The sequence below is a fragment of the Thunnus maccoyii genome, chromosome 8 (assembly GCF_910596095.1).
Source record: "Thunnus maccoyii chromosome 8, fThuMac1.1, whole genome shotgun sequence".
Classification (NCBI taxonomy): domain Eukaryota; kingdom Metazoa; phylum Chordata; class Actinopteri; order Scombriformes; family Scombridae; genus Thunnus; species Thunnus maccoyii.
The window spans coordinates 19,127,506-19,152,059 of NC_056540.1; the positions used below are offsets into that span (position 1 = coordinate 19,127,506).

Genomic DNA, 24,554 nt, shown 5'->3' on the forward strand with positions numbered 1-24,554 from the left:
TAAGGTTAGGGTTAGGGTAAGTCTCCAGGAAATTAATGTAAGTCTATGTAATGTCCCTAGAAGTGACCATGGTCTGACGTGTGTGTGTGTGTGTGTGTGTGTGTGTGTGTGTGTGTGTGTGTGTGTGTGTGTGTGTGTGTGTGTGTGTGTGTGTGTGTACCTGTAATTCCCGGTTCGGCCTGCTCGTGGCAGTAATGTGACATCACGTCGAAGTTTTGACCATTTTATATCAGAAAACAAGGAGGCGCCGGAACACAACAGCAGCAGAATGGTTGTCAACTGTAAGAAGTAGCTGTCCGTTGATTGTCTTCCTAGTGACGTTTAAGGTGAGACCATGCATAACAATTTAACTGTTACATGAAACGCACCAAACAGTTAAACTGTACAAACATTTTGAACTTAACAGAATGAGAGTGAGCTTAGTGTGTGAGGAGCTGAAGTTAACTTGGTAACTCTGCTAGCTCGGCTAACTGTAGCTACTAACCGTTCACGTTTGAACGTTAGTTGGAGTGAGTCAGTTAAAAAATGTTACAAATGAATGACGTTTTTCAGTGATGACGTTGACTCTTTATGAGGAGCAACTGAAGTTCCACAAATACACGTTAGCAAGAGGAAAGTAACAGTAGTGAAACGAAAACACACTATTTCACGTGAGGTGGGGTGGAGATGGTTGCTGATAATTTAAAAAAAATTAACAACATTAGCAAAACCAACAGCTAGCAAATGTAATTATTTTTAACAAGAAACAGGCTAATGCAGGTGCATTCACACTGAGACTAACTAGTTACTTAGCAACATGGAAATACTGCTAAGTAGGCAATATTCACTGGACCTGAATGACCCTACCTCTCTTCCAGTAAACTCAGGGTAATGGTTGATACCAGATCTGTTGACTTTCTCCAGTTAAAATATGTGTAGCCACTGTGTGGAACTGATTGGCATCCATTAACATTAAGCTATAAGTATACATTTTTCCTCAGTTCTTTTGTAAAGACATTTAAATTAGGGCTGCAAGTATTAGTCGACTGACAGAGAATTAATTGGCAACAATTTTGATAATCGTTTTAGTCTTTTTTTTTTTTTTTTTTTAAATGTCAAATATTTTCTGGTTGCAGCTTCTTTAATGTGGTGATTTAATGCTTTTCTTTGTCATACATGATAGTAAACGGAATAACTTTGGGTTTTCGACTGTTGATCAATCAAAAAAAGATGTATAAACGTCTCCTTTAACTCTGGGAAATGATAATGACCATCTTTCACAATGTTCTGACATTTTGTAGACATAATGATTAATAATTAAGAAAATAGCTGGCAGATTAATCAATATGAAAATATACCTTAGTTGCAGCCCAATATTATTTTTAGGCTTGTGCAAAATACAGTTGTACTTCATCAGAAGGTTTAGCAGTTTTAAAATGACAATGACCATGAAAAGACATTTAATGTGGTCTTTTTTCCCATGTGTTTGACATTTTATAGACTAAATGATTAATTGAGAAAATAAGTATTATACCTGCATAAAGTTGTGGAGTTCACAAGACACAAATTGAGGAATAAAAAGATCAAAATGCATCAGAGGCAGAAATATCCAAACTTTTAGTCTCTCATATGAGTCAACCTCCAAAAAACTGATAGCTGAGTCTTTCATTAGATCCTCCCTCCCACCCTTTTAAGCTTTATGCCTTCAGTTTGTAATGCAGGCACACTGCCAAAACTTTGATCTTTATTTCCAAGTTCCAGGTATTAAATACATACTAATACCTAGCTTTCATACATGTGTATGCTTATAATGTTATCATGCAGTTATATTCTACATTATATTCAGTTGGCCAAATACCTTTCGGTGTGAGAGTGTACATGTTATCATGTATTGGGAGAAAGTGGGAGCTTAATTGTGAAGGCGCAGAAAGTGTTGAGTGTGAACATAGCCATTGCCATTAAAGTAGTTGTCAAGTTCAAAAGGTTGTCTTCTTGTCGTGTAACATTTTTAACTTGAAAGGAATGATTACATCAGAGTGTGCAGCTTTCCCGTCTTTTCTTTCCTGTCTACACCTCACTAGAATAGGTGTGTATTTTCCTCCAGTTCTTCATTAAATTGAAGTATTGGTGCCATATCAATTCAGTTTATCAGGTCAATGCAGCACTAAATGTAGAGTAGAAATGCTATAATGTGGCTGTAATGTGTCTGTATATGTATGTACTGCTCACCAGTGGCTTTTTAACACATTAATTTACATGCAGTTTCTCATTTCTGCAGCTAATTAGCTCCACTGCAGAAATGGAGGCTGCAGGAGGAGAGGAGAGTCCAGATGTGCAGGGGGCAGCTGCGGCAGCAGAACCAAGCTTTTCTAGGTCTAGAGCGACCTCCGTGAAGCCAGTTTGGGCTTCACTAGAAGAAGCAGCCCAAATGAAAACAGAAGGGAACGCTTTCTATCGGGAGAAGAACATCCGTTCAGCCATCGGCCGTTATCACCGTGCTCTGTTGGTCCTCCGAGGCCTGGACTCTGATGTGATGGCGTCAGTGAAAGGGTTTGGACCTGAGATGCCTGCTCTCACATCTGAACAGGAAGAGTTACTGAGAAACACACAAGTGGACTGCTACAACAACTTAGCTGGTATATAAAAAATATAACCATTTAAAGAACAGAGGTGAAAGGAATACTAGAATATCCGAATGGAGTAGAAAATATATCTCAGGTTCTGTTAAAAACTAGAGGCTCCTCAGAAGACCGCTCTGAATATCAGAGTATTAGTTTCATATCATATCCTCAGCATAATAAGTTCTAACAAATCACTCTCCAGTTCAGTGATGCCTCAAAGAGGTGACAACATTTTATGAGAGTTTTTTTACAGGTTGTCTTATGAGGGAAAAGAACAAACAGCTGCTGGGCTTGTACAGAATTTTATATACACATACTGTACATATCTCTTTCAGCCTGTTTGCTGCAGAGACAGAGTGTTGATTATGCTCGTGTCCGGGAGTACAGCCTGCGGGTTCTGCAGTGGCGACCAGGTGATGTCAAAGCACTGTACAGGGCAGGAGTGGCCACACTGGAGCTGGGAGATGCACAGACAGCCAAACAGTACCTCACCCAGGCCTGCAGGGAGCAGCCTAATGGTAAGAGATAAGCGAGCACACAAGGATCATCCACAGCAAGCTCAAGCCAGTCTATAGGAAGAATAGTCATTTAGGTATTTCTGGCGTGACAGTTTCTCAGTGCAGTCTCACTTTGTGTTTTTACTAATCACTATATTTTTGATGGTGATTTGTTTCAAATGAGTACTTTGTTCCTACTGGTTCTTATACATGAATATTGATTTTTCTCGTCTCAGTACAAAGTGCAAGCATGAATCACCTCATTTTTGCAACACCAAATAGGTGAGACGTAAAGCTTAAAAAGTATTTTTGCACCTTTTAAAAAATCCAATAATTGTTGCATAAAACATATACACACATAATTTAATTGAACAGATTCTCTCCTTGCCTTCTCGTGCATATTTGAAGACCTGTGGGATAAGGGAATTTATTTTTTTCCAAAACAAAACATCATTTTTCTGTCACAGATGCCAACGTCCGGAAGCACCTGCAGAGGGCTGAGGAGAAGCTGAATCGGGAGTTACAAAAGGAGAAGGCCATGTACCGTGAGATGTTTTCTTCCAGCCTGAAGGGCAGGTCTGGAGAAGGGATTAACCAAACCAACACAGCTGGTGAGGGAGTTTAGCCAAACAGCACAACCCACCAAAATGAAGTCTCAGCCTAAGAGAGACTTTGTTCAGCCTCAGCTGGTCCCCAACCAATTGAAGAATGTTCACAGACCTAATGTTACTGTGTCTTCTCTGGGTGATTATGAGGTGAGAAAGTAAAAAGGACGCTGCTGAAAATAGAAAGGAGAGGACAGAAAAGTTTGTTTCCTAGCAACAGGAAAAGCTTTTTTTTTTTTTTTTTTAGCTCAAGAGAGCTGGAGTTTGGATATTTCACAAAGATGCTTCTGACGGCTACCGTGAGACTCTTCATGTGCTACTCAAAGTCCTGATAATGCCTTTATGATTGCAGTTGTCTGGTCAGTGTTGATTTTGTGAGTTTTCAAGTAAAATATTTTGTATAATGAATGTCCAAGCTCAGACGTGTTTCTATCAAACTCATGTGATTGTCAATGTTGTACACACCACGAACTATAGTTATTTCAGGCACATTACAAGTTTAGTTAAACATTTCTTTTATTAATCATAAGCCATGAGAAGCCACATTTTGTCTCAAATATTTTAATCATTCAATATTTATTTCAAAATCCTGAGCACAATATCAAGTTAAAGAGTATTTGCTTGGTTTTGGTCATTATCTGGCCAATATGATTGTACTTCAGAGGCATTATTGCCTATAAACCAAGAGGAATATCACATTCTCACAATAGCTATAATCACTGAACAAGTCACAGAGCAGCATGCATAAGGGGAGTGTACACATACACATTCATACTCATGGTTTACAGGAAGATTCAACCAATAGGTTTATAAGGAAGCCGCTTATAGCCAATATGGGTATGTTTAGTGCCTTTGAATTGGGCAACCTTTCAGCCAACAAAAGGTAATTTCCCTTTGTTTTAACCAGAGCTGTGTTCCTATCAAGGTGTCAAAGCCTTTGAAACGACATTTCTTCAACACTCACATAAGTGAAATTCATACAAGGTTTGCAGCTCCTCAAAGGAATTCTTCACCCCAAATAAAGTTGTCTCCTTTGTTTGTTTTTTTTCACTGACATTTCAATATGAGCCATCCTGTACCCTACAGTGGTCTGCTTGCTACTGTAGGTTGCACTATTTAGAATAATGCGGTGTCAGTGAGGAATGATTTCGGGACATGCAGTGCAATCATTTGGCTACAAAGCACTCTGATTGTGCTGCAGGACCTTTTTGAAGAAATCTGACAGGCATTGTGTACTTTGTTGGCAGCTATAAAAGTGGATAAATGTCACTGTCATTAAAAATTTACAAAAACAACTAGAATGAATGAAGACGGCCAAGAAAAAAAAATGAATAGATTTTACAGACTTTTTGTGCCTGAGAGGAACTTCCATCTTACTGGTGGTGGATGAAGGAACTGGTATTTTAGCCAGTATTATAGAACCAGTGTCTTATCGGTCTAACCAGTCAAAAAGTCTTTTACATTTTAAAATTAAAAATGATGGAACTTCCTTTTACAATGAAACACAATACCAGCCATTACCGGTGTTTTGTAACACATAGATGTGGCATCCACTGTGATGTTCATTTATTGTACAAATGTCACTTCTTTGATGGTTTCCGCTTGAGACTCAGGGACCTCATGGAGCCAAACACTCTCCTCCCCAAGTCCCGCAGCGATCGAGAGCGCTGGAGGGGCATCCTTGGAGGAGGTGATGGAGAAAAGGAAGGGGAGGAGAGCGGGGAGAGGGAGTGGCAGCTGCCCTCCAGGCTCTGAGAACGGGAGAGGTTAAACAGACTGGCTGTGGAGGACAGACGTTTGTCCCCCTCCTTTGCTCTCAGCAGTCTGACCCCTTCGTCTTTGTTGATACCCATGCTACCATGCCCCACATCTACAGAGGAGACCCAGTGTGCCTGTTTTCTGGGCTCCTCGCTGTGGTTACGAGGAACCAGCAAGCCTTGGGACTCACTCCTGAAAAGAGCCCTCCTGGATAGCCTGAGGCTGGAGCTGCGTCTCTCCACCTCCTCTTTCCCCCTCTTCTTTGAGAAGATGGGAGAGCTTTCTACTTTTGGCCTCTTGTCATTACTACTGGACCCCGACTTCACCCTCCGGTGTTCCCTTCTCCAGCTTCCACCGCTGTTCCTTCTCCTTCCATAGCCATACTCCGCTCTATCCATCTCCTCCCTTTCGCTCTCTGACTCTTTGCTCCAGAGGCGACCCTCAAAGCCCCTCCAGAGTTTGTTAGAGGTCTTTCTGGGTGTTTGGGCTGCTGTTCGCTCCCTCTCCTCCTCTTCACCCCAAACAGAGCTGTAGTCCTCTCTCTTAGTATAGCTGTTCACTGTTGCCGCCCTGATCAACTTGTGGGAGGCATGCTTCCCCCTGTAGAGCCCCTCCCCCTCCACCCTCTTCCACCCACCGCTACCCCCACTTCCTCCTCCACTCTGCCGAAGTGATCCACCCCTTGGCTGGATGCCGCCATGCTCCAAAGGAGAGGTCCTGGTATTGGCACGAGGCAGGGAACACTGGAAGGGCGCATCCCTTCGGAAAACAGAGAGAGGGGTTGCACCCAAAGGGGAAGGCTGGAGAGGCCGTGGAGGGGAGCGGCCCCTCGCTGTAGCGCGGGAGGCAGGGGAGGACGCTGTGGAGGAAGGAAGGTCAGATGGGGAAGGGGTCTGCTGGTAGTGGCAGTGTGAGGAGTAGTGGGCAGAGGGAATATGAATGGACTGGTAAGGGTGAATTGGGCTGCTGGAGTGGGAGAGAGGAGGAGTGAGACTGGACTGAGACTGGGGAGAGTGGGTGACACTGAGAGACAGCTGTATTGGTCTCTGAGGGCTCAGTTCATTCAGTCTAGTGTAGTCATGTGACTGATCTGTCTGGGCTGTCAGGTGACTTTTACCATGACCCCTCACCTCACCTGCTGTGTCTGCTTGGAAGCAGTCGATATCCAGCTCCACACCTTGTTCCATCAGCCCAACTACAACAGCCCTTGACAGGCCAGAGAGGCGGGAGATCTCTCCCACCATGGGGGAGTCTTCGCTTAGCTTGGGACTGGAGCTGGACTCTTGGATCAAGCTGCTGCGCTGAGACCCAGGAGCTGATCCAGAATTCGTGCCAAACGCTGATGTACCAGACTCAGGGGGAGCACCGCTGCTCCAGTCTAATGATCGACAGAAGGCGGTTGACCCAAATCCAGAACTGTTTCCAGACCCCGAAGTGACCTCCAGGGAACTGCGGTGGCTCAGGCTTGAGGGACAGGTGGAAATGCGAGGTCGAGCTCTAAGTGCTGGGGTGGGTGTAGAGGAGAGTGATGTAGCAGAAGAAGTGGAAGCTGCAGCAAAGTCACTCCGCAAAGCTCCACAACTGCCATGTTTGGGATTGTCTCCCAGTCCCTGGTTAGAATTTAAACCAGGAGCAAGGTTCAAATTGAGGTTGAGATGCAGATTTATGTTCAAATCCTCTCCAGTTGCAGAGGGAAGGTTACCCAGGTTGATTGAGTTCCTGGTGGCCTTTTTCCCAGTAGTGCTAAGGCTGACTCTAGCAGAATTTCCCAGAAGTGATTTGCAGGGTGTGATGCTGCCCCCTGGCAGGGTGGAGGGTGTACTGCGGTTCTCGAAGGCAGACAGGGACTGAGTGGAACCGTGACTTTTGCCGGGGGTACAGAAACCTCGGTTTGTGACTGAACAAGGTGTAGCAGCTGAAGTGAGATCAGAGGTGGAAGAAGTTACCCGACTATGATATTGGCGAGCTAGCCTAGAGATGTACTGCTCCAGCTGGGTGAAAGAGGCCTGGGATGTGGGCTGCTGAGGCTGGAGAGGCAGACTTAAATCAGCAGTGGATTCTGGTGGTTCATCTGGTTGGGTTCCTTCAGGACTCGGAGAGGCTGATTGCTCCTGGCTCTGGGAGGTGAAGAGGGGGCTTTGGAGGGCGACGGCATGCAGTGGGCTAGGGTAGGGGTATACCTCTTTTGTCCGACGGGACACCAGGTCTGTACAGTAGCGAGAATCCAGCTGGGGTCTCGGATAGACAGAGGAGGTGGAGGAAGAAGAGGCTGGATCGAGAAGCGGGAGGAGGGAAGAAATCAAGGAGTCACCGAGGCCTGAGCAGAGGTCAGACAGAAAGCTCAAACCAGTCGCTTCAAGGTCACTTGAGACTGTAAGAGACAAGGGAAGAAGAATTTTAGACCAAACATTTATTTTAGATGATTGTTCCCTAAATATTTATATCCCCACCTCTTTCCAGACATAATACTGGCATTTTGTAGCCACAACAGTGCTGGGAACCATCTTCAGTTGAACTTTCTGAACCACCTTTGGCTGAAAATTTCATATTTCCATGTATGGATTTACATGACTGATGGATCCATTATTTGCATTATTTGCTCACCTGAGACTGGTATCCCTTCTGTTTGTTCAGCATCATTGTGGCTGCTGTAAACTGCAGGCTGCTGTGGCTGCTGCTGCTTCACTACACCATCTGACCACAGGATGTCAGTGTTGTCAGCAGACAGAGGAACCTGCTCCCACAGCTTCAGGGGTCTGGCCAGTGGCGCTGGTCCTCCCTGAGTGGCATCACTGGACACAGAGTAGCAAGAGTCCGACAGAGAGCTCCCGCTCACTGAATAGAAACCTTGATGAGAGAGGAAATAAACTCACTCTGCATATGTACACATATGTAACATTTTGTGACAACAACCAACAATTTCTCAATCATTCTTAGAGGGGCTGATGATAAAGGGGTGATAAAAATAGGGGCTCCCTAGAGTCCTGACCTGTCTGGTGGTTATGTAATATACTGGCCATTATTTTAATTCTATTGTTACTATCATCATTAGTATTATTAATTCTCTATTATTGGGATTCTGGTTTTTCTTAGACCTGTACTCATTTTTTGTTGGTTGGTTTTCTTTTTTGTCTTTTGTGGATTACTTGCATAGGCCTCTGTAGTCAAGCTACCATATGACACAACTTATATTTATTTGACTATAAATTGAGAAAAAACACAAAATCCACCATTTTCATAAACACGGATGTCATCAGTGTTGCTACTTTGTGCTGTCACACAATGGTGATTTTATGTATAGGTTTTACATTTGCAGTTTTATAGTCTCTGTCTGGTACTGTTGGTTTTTCCTGAGAAAAGTCACACACAAAATATTTCCAGTAGCTGCAGTGTTTAGTTTGGATATATATAAAGGAAAATGGTCAGTAATAACAACCCTCGCTAAACACAGACAAGACAGAAACTCAACACATAAATTCCAGGAAAAAGGCGTCACAGTACTAGATCCAATATTTAACTAACAAGTAACATCGAGATAGTCAGCGCCAAAACAGTACAGTCACTCCAAATAAGAGCTGACAAATGACACATTAAGCTGTGAAAATAACTTCAAACCTAAGAATGTAATTAAATAATGCCTTTCCTGGTTTCAAGGTTTAACTGAATCAAGTGCTAGATTTTCGCTACACCCAAGTAAAGTAAGGCGTGTATGTGTAAGTGCGTAACAGCAGAGGAATGTCTGAGTTGGGTGTAGAGACACAGGGATCACAGTAACAACAAGAGTGGATAAGACTTTGGCAAACTGAAACTGAATGAGTCAGTGCCAAGTGACACAGTGCAAGTAAACCAAAGTTTTAAAAAAAAGAGGTGGTTAATGTTTAATTGGACCTCTCTCACACAAGGTGAGCTCTCACACTGTGTTGGTCATTGTACAGGTCAGTGCTGTGGATCACACACTGTCTTCAATATTCACAGCTGAGCACAAGTGTGTATCTTGAAGTGTAGATGTGTCTTTTTTACCTGAACTAGGTCTGGAGTCACTATCCAGGTGGACTGCACCGCTGGGGTCTGGTGTTGGGGGAGACAGCAGGTCAGACGGGGCATCCCAGGAAAGAGTAGACCAGCGTGAGTTACTCCCCCTACCAGATGAGGAGTGAACTGTCCCATCCCCAGAATTACTGCCAGAGTCCTCTGGGCTGCTCTGACAAGGCGATACCATTATATCTGAGGGAGAGGGAGCCTGAAAAAAACAAAACATGAGACAGGTTAGGGCTGAGCAACACGGGCAAAATCAACAATGTTTTTGAAAGAAATATCTCAACAGTGATAATGTGATTACTACTCCTAGATTACAATATTTTTATATTAATCATTTTTGTGAAAGAAGTATAGTTTATGTAAAGACATTTGCAGCATTTATTTTACAGCCTTTAGGACCAGAAAACACATAATTTAAGCTTTAACACAATATTACAGTTGCCAAAATCTCAGACAATACCTGTTTTGTAAATGGGTGTAATAAGAGAAGGCAAACAGTGAGACATTACTCATTGTAGTACACAATGCACAGCTTGTTTGTTAAGGTGATATTTCACTTCAGTGACAGATTGTAATGTGCTTTAGTGGCTATTCATCTGTAGACACAAGAAATATGGCCCCTTGTACACAGCTCAGGTTAAAAACTGAGTCGAGCGAGCTGGAAGATATGGTTCAAATCAATATCAGGATAATTTATTTTCCCATTATCAATATACTATATGATATACATGGTAAATGTAAGCAAAATCATATTTAAAATGCTCAAATTGATGAATAGTGCTTATTATTACATCAGAAAAAAAGTCTTCAAATGTGTAAAGCAAAAAAAGTTGCTGAGTAATTTTGTCAACTTTTAATTACAGTTTGCTCAGAAACATAATTTAAAACTGTAGCTTTTTATATAATCGTACCATCAATATAAAGAAAAACACTGTCAGATAAAACATAATGATCCTGACTTATTCCTCGGCCTTAACTGAGTGTTGAGAGTAGCTACTTTTACACAACCACTGTACTTTATGTTGTACTTAGTTTGAGGATTTTGTTTCCATTTTATACTACCTCATAATTATACTCCACTATAATGCAGGAGGAAATGTTGTACTTTTTAATTCACTACATTTATTTGACAGCTATAGTTACTCACCACAATAATCACTGAACAATATATATTTATTTAATTTTACTGAAGTAAAAGTTTAAATGCAGGAATTTTACTTGAAACTAACTTTACTAGGTTAATGTACCACTCAAATATCTGTAGAGGCCTGATACAAGAGCGTTTCTAATGAAAGTGAAATACTGCTGTGATGTGTAACAATCACACTCCTTAAAAGACCAAGTTATATCCATGTGGAAAAAACACATGTAGGGTTTTGTGTCTATGACGTCATTTACCAGACGCACACCCCGATGATGTCACCGATGTTACCGTAATGGTCAGGAATGAGGGCCCCACATAATACCAAGAATAACAATCACCCCGCCAAGTTAGCAGAGTGCCTCAATTTCCTAGATTAGTAAGGGCTTGGTAGAGTAACCCCCACCACCCCCCACTACCCCCCCACCCTTCAATTATCCTCTAAATCCCCCCCACCCACCCTCTCAGACCGCAGCCAAGAGCCCCCTGCATTAGGCCGATTGAGCCCAGACAACAGAGAGCCTGTGAGTGGCACTGATCAATCCTCTTGTTACTGAGGAAACAATACAGGTGGTGACTCACTGCTGGGGTGACAGGAGAGAGAGGAGGGGGGGGGGGGCTTCAGAAGATAATGAGAGAAGACAGATGACGTAACAAAGAGCAGCCAGAGCGGCAGAAGGGAAGGGGGGGTGGACTGAGAAGGAAAGAGGGAAGGAAGGAAAAGAGTTTCAGACTTTGACCTGTCTTAATCTTATCCTCTCTTCCTCTCGGCTCTTGTGAGAAGAAGAGAAGACTCATTTCTGTCCCTTTTTTTTTTTCCCCTTGTGAGTCTAAAGTGAGTCGTGGCTGAGTGGGTGACCAAAAACAAGCAAGAGGGACAAAAAAAGAGACAGTGACTCACTCTCTTATTTCTCGGTCTCTGACTGAGTGAAGGCGGTGAGGTGGGGAGGGCGAGTGGTTGCCGGGTGAGATAGAAGGGCATCTTGAAGGACCCCTACCTCCCCCACACTCCCCTTGACAAATAATCACCCCCCTACACCCCTACCCCCCCCACTTCTATAATATCCTTCGTGCCAGCCGCCCCCTACTCACCATAGCTACAGCTGCTCGCTCTCTAACTCTCTCTCTCTCTCTCTCTCTCTCTCTCTCTTGCTTCTCCTCCCACACACAGAACCACAACAGCACAACAGGCCTGGCGAAATATTTAACTCATCCTGAGCCTGAACACACACAATCCAGTCTTGTTGTGACTTTTTCTTCCTCACATGTATGTTCGGTTGTCTGTTGTGCCGCCAAAGCCCACTCATTGCCTTCACCTCCTGTTGCTATAAAAGCACATATGTCCATCTTTCTGCACTTGTAAGAGCTTCAACTTGAGTTTTTTTTCCCTTAACTTCTAACTCTGTCTATTTAAAGATATGAATTAACCCTTTATAAAGTCCCTCGGATGTGTAAATATCTGCAAAAATGTCCATCTCTCTCCAGATTATCCATCAACAACATAATACACATTACAGGATATGGTGTTACACAGAGACCAGTGCATGATCAAATCATAGGGGGCTGACAGACAAGTGGGTGGGGGTCCGCTCAGAGCTATGTAATGTGATATTCCTTCATGCGAGGGAGGAGCGCAGCCCCTCCGGAACAATATGTTGGAAACGTATGGGTCGATTGGATAATAATGCTACAGTGATCGCAGCTGCACAAGCAACACACCTCCTCTTAATGAGTGCATTATGTCATTACAGTGAGACAAACTGCAGCGGTTGCCATGTTGAGGCCAAACAGCGTAGGATGGAGCTAGTGTTCGATGAGAAGTACAGCGCAGTATTTATCGTTCATGTGTTATTAATGTGGTATTGAAATTTAAAGAACAGCCCACGCTGTGCTGTCTTCATCTTCACCGCCGAGTGATGTGATGAGCTCCAGCGTTTCTGAAACATTTAGGTGGATTTCACACAAACACATGAAAGTATCAACGTTACAGACTTTTTTTTTTTCTTTTTTCTGTGAGCTCAGAAAGATCTTGAGGCAAGAACCAGAGACAAAAGCTTGTCTCACTCCACAAGTCAGCCTAATGGCTCTCCATGTAAGATGATGCTTTCCAATACTAAACCTAATTTGAAGACAGGCTGGCTTCAGTAAAAGGGCACATCTGTAGCACATCCCCTTATTCTCTTATGTGTTTCATTCAGTTTATTTTTAAATACTGAATGGCAACAGTGGGAAGGATCAGTTTTTCACCAACTTGGCCTTGACACTTGTGTTGAAGGCAAGAAGAGCTGCTGAAAAGTATAAAAAGATTAAAATGTTACACACTGAGAACTTGAGTTTTTTCTTCTTTATATAATGCAGAATACTTAATTTGGAAATTAAAGTTGGCTCTATTTATAAAAACAGATTGCATATACAAATGTAGGGCTGTAACCAACTGTTATTTTCATTATCAATTAATCATTTGGTCTATAAAATGTCTGGAAAATCACTATTTTCTGAGTCAAAATTACGTCTTCAGATGTTTTGTTTGTCCAAAACCCAACGATATTCAGTTTACTGTAAAGTACAGCAAAGAAAAGTATGAAATCATCACATTTGAGACGCTGAAACCAACAAAATGTTGGCATTTCTGATTCATTTTCTGTCAAATTTTCTACAAATAACACATTTATGCTAATTAAATGTGCTTTCATTCCACAAATAATATTACACAAGCATTGTTTTTGCCACAAGTGTAATTACTTTAAAAAAAAACCTGTCCAACCCTCAAACACTGAAACACATCACATGGTTGAGAAGATTAAGATTTGCATTTGTCCATCACAGATGACAATGTGCAGCCATAATCCCGACCTGCCAAATATGGATTTGCACAGTGAGAACTTTCTCTGCTATTAGAGAGAGAAAAGGTGAATCACATTTCGAGAGTTTAATTCCAAAATGGAAAAAAACCACAACACAGCAGAGCTGGTGTTAAAGTAGAGCACATTATGTTATGAGTCATCTAATCCTTGGTTTACAAAGCAGATTTTTTTTTTTGAAAACAGAATAACCTGTGTTTTTTTTTAAAGCAGTGAATAATGAATTTCAGGTAAAATTGATATATAAAGTGTTTAGGAATGAAACCTGTACAATAAGTGCAGCTATTTCACCTTTGTGGCAGTAAATAAAACAACAGGTGCTCCGTCTGCTCTGACCTGGTGTCCCTCCAGCTGCTGCACTGTTTAAACTACATGTGGTCACTTTTGCAACAACAATTTGTCTCCATTTATGCAAAGGTTGGTGTGTGTTTGTATGTGTGTGTGTGTTGGCGGAGGCCGGCCTGGGCAGAGGGCAGGGTGCCAGGCTGCTCTGCAACACTGGCAGCTCCCTTCAGAGGTGAGAATGAGCAATGCTGCCTGCCCTCTCCACAGGATGTCTCAGCACCACGGGGGGAGCAACAGAGATGTCGGTGGGTGGGTGGGTGGCGAGGAAGGCAGCGCAGTATGAGCTGCACTTCCATGGAGATGCCCTTGCTCGGATCGGACTGCAATTTCTGCCCCTGCACTGATTTTATTACATCAAGTTATTTTCGTCCCTCTAGTTCTGCCTATGAGGGATATTATTTCACATTATTTCGTCTAATAAACACACCGTTCTGCAAAGGTGACCCCAGCTGTGGCCTGATTTGGACTGAATATGTATTAATGTGCTGCGGGCTGCTGACTAATACTGCTCATCAGTATCAGACACACATATTCACAGTGTAATAACAGTTTGTGGAAAGTGAGAGCGATGAAGTATCTGTTGCTCTCTCTGAATAGCAATAAAATGCTATTAATGTATCTAATGGTGGCTTATTACATATCTGAACTGGTAAAAAAAATCCCAGCACCAGAGGACCTTGAACACAACATAAACCTGTCATGTTACTGGTTACAAATCAAATCCGGAAATTATCCAGAGATAGTTCATGTCAGAGTGATTTAGTAGAGAATAACAAACACGCTCTCTTTGCAATGCAGAGAATCCCCTTGAAGTTTATCTCCATAGAAGACAAGATATTTCTGCACATCACTAATTATTTAATAATAAATATGATTATCAAAGAGAAATTGCTCCACTAGAAAGATCGTATAGTATGTCTATGTAGTTGAAATGTGCTGTTATTGTTAAAATTGGTGCCATATAATTGGAAAAAACTGAGAAAAAAGGTAGCAACTAATGTCTATTTCTTTATCTATTAATCTGTTGAGTATTTTCCTGATCAATCATTGTTCAATGTCAGAAAATAGTTGGGAAAAAATGTCCATCACAGTTTCAAATCATCTTCAAATTGTATGTTTTGTCCAACCAACACTCCAAAACCAAAAGATATTCTCACAGAATAATAAAATCAGATCAAGAAAAGCTAGAAAACGTTATTTCACTTTTAAAAAATGACTTCAAAGATGAATCAATTATCAAAATAGTCGTTGATTATATTTCTATCCATTGTCTATTGATGAATTGACTGTTTGGCTCTTGAAACATGTATTTTCTTGCCAATAACAATTCCAGTTTTATCAATAATCCTGAATATCCAGAAAACCAGAAAACCATGCCGGCTGCTCTCACAGACAAATTTTATCCTCTAAATTTCAATGTAGAAACAAAAGATTTCACATTTTGGTGACTTCACAGGTTCAGATCTAGTTCATGCTCACACATAATGGACTATACACCACCTACAGCCTCAGTATCCAGAGGCCTCAGGATGGGACCTGTTCACATCCTGTCCTCCTGTATTACATGTCAAACCACATTCTCCACACCGTGAACACAAAAACACCTCTGTATCAATTTCAGGACCAGGTTGGGAGATGGATTTTCTTTATATGTTTGGGTGTCAGCCTGAAATCACACATCCTGACCAGTAAGAGTGAGCCACACTGCACTGGATCATTCAGGATTTCCCAATAAAAGATCAAAACTCAGGGACAGGATGACAAAGATGAAACATATTGTGATCAGACTGAGTGATTTGAATGCAAACTGTGTGCAGTGACCTTTACAGCTGATGAGCTTACTGGCCAGAGCCAAAAAAACGCAGCAGCAGTGTCTGGTTGCTGGCTCGTGTAGGCTATTAATACCTGCACCTGATTTTAGCGCTTGTATCCCACCACAACCTCCTTTATAACCTTGAGCTGGGGCACAGAGCCAGCCAGTCAGTCCTGGTCCTGTAGCCTGACCTCAATGACATTTGCTCCATGTGACGGTCACACTGCTGCTGTATATAATGATCTCGCTGCATGCTTGGCTGCTCTCTGGCACCATCTCAATCAATTGGGTATTCATCTCTCGGCACAGCCATGCGCCGCCAGGCAGAGATAAAATCTGTCTACTGAGCCGCAGAGGGACCGGCTTGTTGGCAGATCACCATCATCCCCGCATCCATATTTAATAATCTCGTCATGTAGAGATCCGGGCTACGAGCTGACAGACGCACTGACTGACCTGTTGCCTGCGGGATGTCGCAGAGCTCTGCTCGGCGTCCGCGGCGGCGCTCTCCGGGGTTCCGCTCGCGTCCTCCGCCCGCGGCTGCTCCTCCGCGTCGGCGGCTCGGTCCTCCAGAGCGGCGTCCACCATCCCCAGGTGTTTGCACCTGAGCAGCTCAAGCTCCAGCACCCCGGCTAGCGTCGCTTTGAGGCGCTCTCCGATGCGGACCCGCTCGGTGCCCGACCACAGCGAGTTCACACAGCCGCGGCGGCCGGCCATCCTCGTCGGGGTGCCGGCAGGCGGAACCGGGGGCGCACCGCTGACCACCGCTCAGTTACCGTGCAATGAGTGCAATGAACGCGCTAAGGTCCAGCACCAGGTAGCGCAACGCGCGTCCAGACCAGCGATAGCAACATAGTAGCCGCTTGAATTAACGCAATACTGTGCAAAATATAACCATCTCTAACGTGCCATGCAGCCTTTAGCTTCAGGCAGCCCCGCTGACTGGAACAACACTAGAATTAATGAATCCACTGGCAGCCTGGAGCAACATCAGCGGGCCACGTCTCATATTAATCCAGGCTTGATTTCCTGTTGACATTGTCTTTTATTTATGTCACTTATAAAGCTTCCCGGTCCGCTGGAGTTGCCATGGTGTTGGGCTCCGTGCGCTGCGTCCCCAATGAGACAATGCAACAGACAGACGGAGGGTGATAACATGTGGGAGCAGGCAGCAGCGAGGAGGAGCCACTTGCACCAGAGCTGCACAGGGATTGGTCGGGGAAGTTTTTCGAATGGACGCATGGAAAAATCCCCGGAGTGTCCAACTTGAGTGTACAGTGTGCCTGAGGACAAATAGTCACATTCCTCAAGTGTTCCCATAGGGATAGTGTGTCTGTGGTGGTGAGTCTGTTAGTGACCTCATCAGATTGTATCACTCTTTGTATCATTAGGTATGAAGGTGCTGCAGAATTTGATGTGAAATAGGCTATGTTTGGAAAAGTATCCTTCTGAACAAGGCTGGATTACTAAGAAAGCAAGGCAGGCTATTGTGCAGGGCCCCCAGACCCTCAGGGGCCCTAAAAGCCTCGTCCAACATCACAAGTTTAAAAAAAAAAAAGAAAAGTATCGGTTCTTGAGTGCCTCTTCAGCTTAGGGGTTAAAAAGCTAACCACAAAGCCGGCCAGGGACCTTTACACTGTTATATATTGTAGTATAATGCACATATTTTTACATATTTCTCATTTTCCTTATAATTTCCCTGTGCATATTTCTCACATGAACATGAGCAACTGTAATGTGACCCAATTCTCCCTCAGGGATCAATAAAGTATTCTGATTCTGACCTTTGTTTCATGCTATCTCCCTCATTTCCTCTTTCTCTCTGCTCTCATGGTAGTCATTTGGCCCGAATCCAGCAAATACTTTTTACTTTTTACAAGTACTATTTTCCCTCCCGATTAAAGCTGAAGTTTCAACTTTATATCATTGTTTATATTAAAACCTTTATAGATATTTTTCACAAATCTACTGTAAAATGAACACAAGGCTCATGTTAATAATATACTGTATATAATATAATATAATATAATATAATATAATATAATATAATATAATATAATATAATATAACCCTGTTACATCTAATACTGCCGTCACATGAGAAGAGGCATTGAAAACATTCTTGTGTCATGCTATTTGAACAGTACATGGTGCTGAAATTAAGTCTAATAAACCTACTAGAAGTTAATTTTTAATGTATGAATTCTGACACTGTTTCAGTTTCACAACTTTTCAATCAGAACAGATTTGTTCTTCACAAAGACAAATAGCTGGCAGTTGAACAGAAACGGTGTGTTGATGCCATTTTTTTCAAAGGCAACAACAACAACTACAACAGACTTTCAGTCAACTATAAATGAAGCAGGCTACTGTTTACTGTGTGTTGACATCCAATAAAGTACGTCTGTTTCTGGAAGTGCAACACAGAACATACTGTACAACCACGTATGAGTCATTTTTAGCCAAATGAGTATTAAAATAAGCTGTTAGCCTTCACTTACTGATGGGAAAATGACCCTCAGACACAATCCTAAATACTGTTATAAAGCAATTATATTCTTAAATGAATTGAAACATATAAAGCATTTAGGGTTAACAGCCCTCTGATGAAAAAACTGGTCTGTGGTTGAAACTAATTGCTGACCTAAATAAAAGCATAAATGCCCTAAAAAAGTCGTCCATTTGAAAACAGAGAAGATCAGTCAAGTTTTCTCAACTAGTCTCACTCCTGGTGAAGCAGTGAGTGGAAATGCACATCCTGCACTGAAATGCATATCTGCATCTATCGGACAGGTGCAGCGCGCTGATGTCACCTTTCAACCAGCAGAGGGTGATCTTCTCCCTCTGGCTACATGTCTCCTCAGGCTGATGGGTCCCAGACTTTGACCTCACTGTAGGCCCTCTTTAAAGAGCAGGAAGTGGTCCAAATATGAGTCAAACTATAAATAAACCCAGTTTCCAGTTTACTGGCAAATGAGAAATATAGTTCAACAAACTACTGCTTCCAAAATGACCTAAAAGTTGAATAATCTCCAAAACATTTTCAACAGAAACTCAACATTATAACCTTCCTCAATGTATAATTTGTTGTGGGATGTTGTATTGGACTGCAATAGTTTTAGCTTTAGGTGTAGGTAATAAACTGGCAACTGAGCACATAGAGCACGCAGGAAAAGAAACACCAACTCTAGAGCCCTTACTCTATTATTTGCTTACACAAGAAATAATAAAGCAGCAAAATCTGTCGTACATGTTGTTAAAATGCTTCACACTGAAATATAATCATTTAAATGCTGTTGAAATAAAAGTTTTATGTCAGAGAGACAAAAAAATACATCAACTTTTCAACCAAATTTAATCCAATTGATAAAACAATCTCACCTCAAGGTCCATGTTATTTGCAGGCCTTCCTGGAGCTTTTGACTATGTCACATGATCTTCATCAGCAGATGGAGTTTGCTCAGTTCCTCTCTGACACTGAGTCTATAAAGTGCTGAGAAAAAAAAGGAAATTTGAAAATCTAGAAAGACAGCTGAGCAAACTACATCTGCTGAGGAAGATCATATGATACGATCAAAAGCTTCAGAACAGATAATAAATGGACCTTGAGGTTCAGAAATGAACTTCAAACCTCACTTGAACCTCAAATTTAGTCCCGTTTGAATTTTACATTTGGTGATTTGACACCAAATCAATACTTACTTGGCTCAGTGCCACAAAATCTTTTTATTTCTGGACGTCACGCAAATAGAAAAAAATATATTGGAAATACGTTAATAGTGGATGAATAAATGAGAGTAGACAGATCAATCACTGCATGGAAAACAGGGAAATGTATGCTGTGCTGAAGATGACGTCTCTTTGTGGAATTAACTTGCACAATAAACAAGAAAAGGAAAGAAACAACCTGACCATCCCAGACAAACAAAACTAGATGTTTTCCTGATTTCTGGTTTTTATTTTCTGTTTTTATGTCGAGCTGAGAGCAACAGTTACATAAGTTCTGACACGACACACAATCCAGTCGGTGTCATTACTGATCATGATCATCATGAGTCATCAGTGATATAACAACAGAGTAACAAAGTGGACGTGATGTTCCGCTGTAATGTGGCCGGCATGGAGATGGATCAGACAGTGAGGTCAAAGGTCAGGAGTTAACAGTTGGTAGAATTCAGAGCTTTCAGATCTCATGATGAAGATGGTACCAGGTTTGTTAGTGTGAGAATCATGAATGTCATGTGTTGTTTATGCTCTTCACATGGCGTCCTGCCCTCATTACACCTCTTTTTTTTTCATGCCTGTGCTCCGTTGTGTGCTTGTGTACGTGACAGCAGCACCAATATCACAAGTGGATGTGAGAATACTCTGTGAGATAACCAGTATGTGTGAATGTGGTTTGAACCAGAGAGGAGGGCAAGAGCGCACACACACATACACACACACACACACACACACACACACACACAGATGGATCCACACGCTGCCCACCGGGACCAGGAGTGTGTCTTTGTTTGCTGGTGTCACATTTCGACTCCTCCCTGCTCCAGTTCCTATAAAGCATCAGCGGTCACAGCAGCTCATTGGGGTTTGCAAACTTCCACCCGAGGGGACGTCAGTGTCAGCCCGGGCAAGACCACCACCGCTGCCACCGCCTCCATCACCTCAGGTCTCTGCAAGCCGACCCAGATAAGCAACAAACATGGCTCCTTTTGAGAAATCCATGGAGATGATGCCCTTCAAGCAGAGGAAATGCCTCGGTAAGTCACATTTACAGTTGCTGCATCTACTTTTGTCAAAATATTAACCTTAAAATATGAAGATGCTGGTTTCAAAAGCCAATTAAAACATCTGAAAATGTGTCTTCCATCTCTCTAGAAACAAGAAAAGATGAAGTGTGCAGCATTCGGTCCAAATTCCCCAACAAGTTGCCGGTGAGTGATCTATCTATCTATCTATCTATCTATCTATCTATCTATCTATCTATCTATCTATCTATCTATCTATCTATCTCTTTAAAGATGTTTCATACCACCAGCTGATTGCAGATTTGTTTTTGTGTTCAGGTGATTGTCGAACGCTACATCCGTGAGAAGACCCTCCCCCTGCTGGACAAGACAAAGTTCCTGGTTCCCTTCGAGCTCACCTTGGGTCAGTTCCTCTGCCTGCTCAGGTAAATAATGAGGATGATGATGAATGACTCATTTCTCAAACCCTTCGAGAGCTCCTTCCTCAACAGTTGTTTCTCCTCGAGGCTATCAGACTTGCTTCACTTTTTTCTTCTTCTATCCTATTATTTCCGCTCCTGCCTCACTCTCAGGGGTGATTTGGGGCCCCCAGGCAAACGCTGTCTTGCTTTAGTTTCACCCTTCCTCTAATTGGGATTGTTGGTTTTGGCAGTGGTAGAAGAAGTACTCAAAACTATTAAAACCACACAGTTAAAATGCTGTCAAAGTCCTGCAGTTAAAGTTCTACTTAACAGTGAAGAGTGAAAGAGAGGTTATTATTAGCACAATGTACTTAAATTTACATAATGTCTGTTCAGGGTGGAGCTTTTAATTCTTATATAATGCTGGATAGTTTAATCAATAATCATGTATCATATTTTATTTGTTATATTTTGTGAGTAATATCTGAAGTGAAGTTTTTAAGTGCTTTGGGGGCCTTTTGTAAGTTATTTTGGGGAGCAATGAGTTAGAATAGTAACATAATTCAACATTTTTCATATCTAAACATCATAATAAATCTATAGTTGTTTGGGGCCCTTCTAGTTGGGGCCCCAGGCAGTTGCCTCCCTTGTCTAATGTTAAAGTCCGCCCCTGCTCACTCTGTCTTTCCTTTCTTCGTAGAAATAAGATCGACCTGGACTCGACACAGGCTTTGTTTCTCCTGGTGGCAGAGAAGAGCATGTCCTGTATGTCCTCCAGCATGGGGGAGGTCTATTCCCGCTACAGAGACCTTGACGGTTTCCTCTACATCACCTACGCCTCACAGGAGATGTTTGGGGCGCCTCAACCAGCAGCCAGGCCACCCTGCTGAGCCTGAAGCAGATAAAACGAACTGAAACACAACCAACACTGGAACAGATGATCGCCAAAACTGAACTGAGCCGTCTGTTGTTGTCCAGTTTTTTAGCGTCAAACGTCCAATCAGCCTACCTCATGAACCTCTTTGGACTTTTAAACAATGCAGGTCATTCCATCCCTCCTTTTTATGGCTTAAACACTTCAATCTTCAATCTTCAATCACAACAGACTGTGGTGGGCAAAGAGTCACTTGATGAAGTCTTTGTTTAGGACTGATTCATTTTTTTTTACTCTGTTAGGAGATATGAAAAGAAAAAGTATTGATTTATGTACAAGCCAATACATGTTTTGGAGTTTTTTTAAAATTCAGGTAACTGCTTTTGCCTGTTTTATCTCCTCACAAGTCAAAAAATATTTGCCCTTCCTCAGAAACGCTGTGCTTCAGTGCAGAAAAACAGTGTTCACATTGTTCACGACCTTGAACCACCACCTTCATCTTACAAAAACAGGTTCAACGTCTTTCTGGTAATCAGACTCTTCGTAGCACTTATCTCCCCCTTCCTCCTCCTCTGCTGTCTTTGATTGCCTCTTCATCCTTGTCTTCCCTCAAAAATGTGAAATTGTGCTCCGGACTCATCACCACAGGGGATTATTGAGGTACTCGGTGAAAACCTGGATGTAAGGTGTATGCGGCTCTGATGTGTTTTCTGTAACCAGATGTCAGTATGCAAAAAAATAAATTCTTGTCCTTTTAACTGATTGACTTTGTCTCATATTTTCATGTTTTTATAGGCAACAATATACTGAATTATTAAGTTACAAGGATGGCTGATCATGTTACTTTTGTGCCAATTTACATGATTTTTAATACAAGTTTTATGTTTTTGCTTTATTTGATTTATTTCTCTCAAATGTCAACTGCTGAGGTAGAAGATTTGAACAGTTTGATGCCTCATATTGAGTTAAAACATCAAAATTGTTATAAGTAGATATTGTTTCATAACATTTAAGGGCTTTTGGGTGGATTAGGATCCACTTTATTAACAGCAGTTGGAGCCATGGGTGATTTCCTTGTGTACTTGTACACACACACACACATACAGGCGTCCCATTCCTCACCTGCCTCTGAGAAGCGGCACTCCCTACACATGACTGCGTTATATAAGCCCGACCCAGTCAACTATCTGCAGGGGTCAGTGTGTCAGAGGGCTGGAATAATTATTTTTAGACATGGAGGAGACAAAACACTGAGAGAGGGAGAGTAGGGGGTTGAAGGGGGGGTTGGGGGGGGGTACAGATGAAAAACAAGGTTTGACGTGTGAGGCGCTTATAGAGGTCAGGTTAGGACTTTTTTATGGAACAGGGTAACAATGACATTGTTACTTTAGCTGACCTTGTTTTTTTTTGATGTGGGAGTTATTTTTTATTTCTTAAATTATGTTGATGTGTTTTTGGATTTCAGGATTGTATTGTTCAGTTTTTATGCTGAATGTTTTGTGCTTTGTCATGTCTTTTATCATCTTAGGACCATGTTGGAAATAAGTGTTTCCACTTTAACATGTTATCTTTTGGATCTGATAATCCATCCATCAATCAATCAATCAAAGAAGCAGAAAAACAAGGAGAAGCCGCCTGCGCTCTGTAAACATTAGAAAAGAGGAAGGAAGAGGGACAGAGAGACAGGAGGAAGACAGTGACGTGCTGACGGAGGAAGACAGGAAAAAGGAAACCATGTAAAGGAGAGATATACAGTGGGGGAGAGGGACAGCTATCTAAACACACAGTGAGCAGAGACTCGGGGACATACAGTCCCGCTGCCGCTCACTTCACACCAGCGTGGACATTCCAGCAGCTCTCTGTCGATATATTATCATACCAGAACAAGAGCAACCCTGAAGCCAGCTGTAAATTATCTGTTTTTAACACACAGGACTTTTCTGAGGGAAGTGCCAGTTAGTCTCTACTTAACAGCAGTGGAATGTAAAGTACATTTAGTCAGTGGTGGAAGAAGTATTCACATCTTTTTCAAGTTACAGTATTGCGTTCAAAAATATAGAAGTATTAGCAAAATACTTAGCTATAGCTGGAACTATTTTTTTGTATCTTACATTCTTGGGTTGGGTAGTTTAATCAATAACAATGCATAATATTTTATGAGTTCATCATATGTTTTGTATGTCAAATATTAATATGTAATCAATATCAAATAATCACATATCAATACTGGGCTAACTAGTATGTCAGATGAATGTATTGGGGTGAAAATTAGGCTACAATATTTCCAAGTGAAAGTATTTTACTGGAGTATTTGTAAAGTACTTGGAAATAGTACTCTAGTAGGCTACTGGAGTAGACTAGTACTACTCTAGTACTTTACTAGTGGCCTGCTTTACTAGAGTACTTTACTAGTACTATTTTATTTTAGAGGTTCGTACTACATGTTCATCAAAATAGGTACAGTACTGGTATGTGTACGCTGCCCTCATGCATGCTGCTCTGTGATTATTGTGAGACTGTGATTGTTGGTTTATAGGCAATAAAGCCTCTGAAGTACAATCATATGACCAGATAATGACCGAAACCAAGCAAATAGTCTTTAACTTGATACTGTGCTCTCGTAGCTTATGATTAATAAAAGAAATGTTTTAAGATGCCCTTCAGACATGCTTTAAGATGTATATAAAATACTCTCAATAATAATCTGTCTGATAAAAAAAGTTCACAAAAAAGTTCAATTATGTTGTTAAAATCTTTAAAATGACATCTACGTCTTCTCCCTCATTAAAAATCCAGAATCTATAAAAATATGCAAATATATTTCATTTCAGAAGTTTAACTGCTGGACACAAGATGTCCCCTACTTTACTGTAA

At 41.9% G+C, this 24,554-nt stretch overlaps 3 protein-coding genes and 1 long non-coding RNA gene across 6 annotated transcripts; 3 read left to right on the top strand and 1 right to left on the bottom strand.

The window, feature by feature from the left end:
• The first annotated feature begins 223 nt into the window (after nt 1-223).
• ttc9c (tetratricopeptide repeat domain 9C) lies at nt 224-4,110 on the top strand. Of its 3 annotated transcripts, XM_042418641.1 has the most exons (5): nt 224-326; nt 2,258-2,615; nt 2,936-3,118; nt 3,334-3,379; nt 3,565-3,687. In XM_042418641.1, exons 2-5 carry the CDS (start codon nt 2,279-2,281, stop codon nt 3,596-3,598), a joined length of 600 nt encoding a protein of 199 aa, XP_042274575.1. In that variant the 5' UTR covers nt 224-326; nt 2,258-2,278; the 3' UTR covers nt 3,599-3,687. The 3 variants fall into 3 exon arrangements, with proteins under 3 accessions (XP_042274575.1, XP_042274573.1, XP_042274574.1); XM_042418639.1 differs by lacking the exon at nt 3,334-3,379 and having other exon boundaries at nt 226-326; nt 3,565-4,110; XM_042418640.1 differs by lacking the exons at nt 224-326; nt 3,334-3,379 and adding an exon at nt 754-867 and having other exon boundaries at nt 3,565-4,110.
• si:ch211-168f7.5 (mucin-5AC) lies at nt 3,917-16,731 on the bottom strand. The gene is made up of 4 exons (XM_042418633.1): nt 16,115-16,731; nt 9,481-9,700; nt 8,065-8,307; nt 3,917-7,831 (listed from the first exon to the last, which is right to left on the bottom strand). The coding sequence occupies exons 1-4, from the start codon at nt 16,373-16,375 to the stop codon at nt 5,283-5,285; spliced, it is 3,273 nt and encodes a 1,090-aa protein (XP_042274567.1). The 5' UTR covers nt 16,376-16,731; the 3' UTR covers nt 3,917-5,282.
• LOC121901727 lies at nt 16,388-17,441 on the top strand. Its single transcript, XR_006097389.1, has 2 exons — nt 16,388-16,475; nt 16,725-17,441. It is a non-coding gene; the product is annotated as an uncharacterized LOC121901727 (long non-coding RNA).
• A 2,815-nt stretch (nt 17,442-20,256) lies between these two features.
• map1lc3cl (microtubule-associated protein 1 light chain 3 gamma, like) lies at nt 20,257-22,401 on the top strand. The gene is made up of 4 exons (XM_042419248.1): nt 20,257-20,417; nt 20,536-20,591; nt 20,724-20,830; nt 21,507-22,401. Exons 1-4 carry the CDS (start codon nt 20,360-20,362, stop codon nt 21,694-21,696), a joined length of 411 nt encoding a protein of 136 aa, XP_042275182.1. The 5' UTR covers nt 20,257-20,359; the 3' UTR covers nt 21,697-22,401.
• The last annotated feature ends 2,153 nt before the right edge of the window (nt 22,402-24,554 follow it).

Bases quoted from the DNA above. Each gene is read 5' to 3' on its own strand.
- ttc9c (XM_042418639.1), top strand. From the start codon at position 2,279: ATGGAGGCTGCAGGAGGAGAGGAGAGTCCAGATGTGCAGGGGGCAGCT. The intron at 2,616-2,935 runs GTATATAAAAAA...TATCTCTTTCAG, and splicing joins CTGCTACAACAACTTAGCTG to CCTGTTTGCTGCAGAGACAG. The intron at 3,119-3,564 runs GTAAGAGATAAG...TTTCTGTCACAG, and splicing joins CTGCAGGGAGCAGCCTAATG to ATGCCAACGTCCGGAAGCAC.
- si:ch211-168f7.5 (XM_042418633.1), bottom strand. From the start codon at position 16,375: ATGGCCGGCCGCCGCGGCTGTGTGAACTCGCTGTGGTCGGGCACCGAG. The intron at 9,701-16,114 runs GTCAGTCAGTGC...TGTTTTTTTCAG, and splicing joins CGACATCCCGCAGGCAACAG to GCTCCCTCTCCCTCAGATAT. The intron at 8,308-9,480 runs GTAAAAAAGACA...TCTCTCATCAAG, and splicing joins TGACTCCAGACCTAGTTCAG to GTTTCTATTCAGTGAGCGGG.
- map1lc3cl (XM_042419248.1), top strand. From the start codon at position 20,360: ATGGCTCCTTTTGAGAAATCCATGGAGATGATGCCCTTCAAGCAGAGG. The intron at 20,592-20,723 runs GTGAGTGATCTA...TTTTGTGTTCAG, and splicing joins AATTCCCCAACAAGTTGCCG to GTGATTGTCGAACGCTACAT. The intron at 20,831-21,506 runs GTAAATAATGAG...CTTTCTTCGTAG, and splicing joins CAGTTCCTCTGCCTGCTCAG to AAATAAGATCGACCTGGACT.